Source organism: Formica exsecta, unplaced genomic scaffold (genome assembly GCF_003651465.1).
Source record: "Formica exsecta isolate Colony F162 unplaced genomic scaffold, ASM365146v1 scaffold181, whole genome shotgun sequence".
In the NCBI taxonomy this organism is placed as follows: Eukaryota; Metazoa; Arthropoda; class Insecta; order Hymenoptera; family Formicidae; genus Formica; species Formica exsecta.
The window spans coordinates 481,898-483,410 of NW_021849121.1; the positions used below are offsets into that span (position 1 = coordinate 481,898).

The 1,513-nt window shown below is 33.6% G+C and overlaps 1 protein-coding gene across 1 annotated transcript in view; it reads right to left on the reverse strand.

The window, feature by feature from the left end:
- Window positions 1-1,513, reverse strand: part of LOC115233670 (LIM/homeobox protein Lhx5-like) — a 38,201-nt gene that overhangs the window by 11,848 nt on the left and 24,840 nt on the right. Inside the window, 1 exon segment of the mRNA XM_029804225.1 lies at window positions 12-50. Within this exon segment, the coding sequence (XP_029660085.1) occupies window positions 12-50 (39 nt within the window).

The window sequence follows — 1,513 nt, forward strand, 5'->3', positions numbered from 1 at the left end:
CGATCCTGAGCCCATCAGCGAGTCTCCGCCTGCCGACAGGTTGGACGGTTCTGCTCGTGAACGACGCGAGACACCGACCGTTTTAATAACATTGACCAACGAATCGCCAATTTTTGGAAACAATCGCGAACAATTTTACGTTCTACTAATTGTCGCTCTTCACTTTTGCACAGAAGCGAAATTAAAACCTCGTAGACATAGCATTTTGTGTAATAATAACGATTTGAAAGTACATCTATAAGAATAAAAATTAACACAATATAAACTTTAAATTCTAATTATTATTATAATTGAATTTAAAACATCGGAAGCTAATTCGCGTTATAAATAAAGGAAAATTTATATGCGACTTTATGATGGAATAGTTATTTTCGTTTCTGTGTAAATGCGAAGTTGTTATTCAAAATTAGCGATTCCATTTTCGGTAAACATGCAAAAATAAATTAGTCATTGTATATATAAGTATTATAGTGATGTTTTAATGTAAAAACAGCTCAATTAGCAGTTTTTAATTGACGTTCAATTATATCTTTTCGCTTAAAAGAAGGGAGATTACGTTTGCCGACGGCGGGGATTTTATACGAGATATCTAAGGAAGAATCGATTTTCCTTCTGTGATATTGTAATCGATATTGACATTTATACATAGCATAATAAAAAATAAATTTTTTCTAAAACTAAATAAAGATCTGTGCATATTGATGCAATTATTCTGTAATTTACCAAGAAATAATTGTTTTCTTTTTCTTAAGAGAAAAATGCATGATCGTTATAATAAATTAACACAATATTCGTGCTTTAAATGCATAAACAATTCCATCTTTTCAGCATTAAATTTAATTGACACGTATAGTTACTTTAATTGTAAAATATGTCTGCGAGCGACAAGTAGTGTTTTTAAGACTCGGCTACTGGTGCCTTCCACATTTAATGGCGGTGTTTTACGCTCGAAATGTTTTCAACGCAGCGCAATATATTTTACGGCGGGTACCGCCGAAAAAATGGCGATAGGTGTCTCTGGATATTAATCGTCTCTACGAACATAATTATCGTGCTTCTCAGGGCTCGCGCCGCCAGGAGAGAGAGAACGACGGCCACGGATTCGACAACCGACAAATGGCCAAGCGGATGGCAGAGATTAATGTTGAAAAAGTGTCGAGCATCAAGACGGTCATGTCGTTTAATCATCGGCCCGAAATCATTCTGAAAGCTCGCGTCAACATTCTGCCCCCAGTCGCGCATCAAATTCGTTCTCCACGCGATAAAGATTTCGAACGGTACTCCATACTTGCCTTTATTGTTTCCCCCCAGTTATCTATAATCAGTATTAGAGAGAGATGGTGGTAAAAATAATTAATATAGCAAAAGACTTTATTTATCCCGCATAGCTAAAATAAAATAAAACTCTATTTTTACTTTTATTTCTTATTATTTTATGTTTTTACATTATTTTGTGTATATGTAATTTTTATATTTAATTTTTATTATATAATTCTTTATTATTTTAATTTTT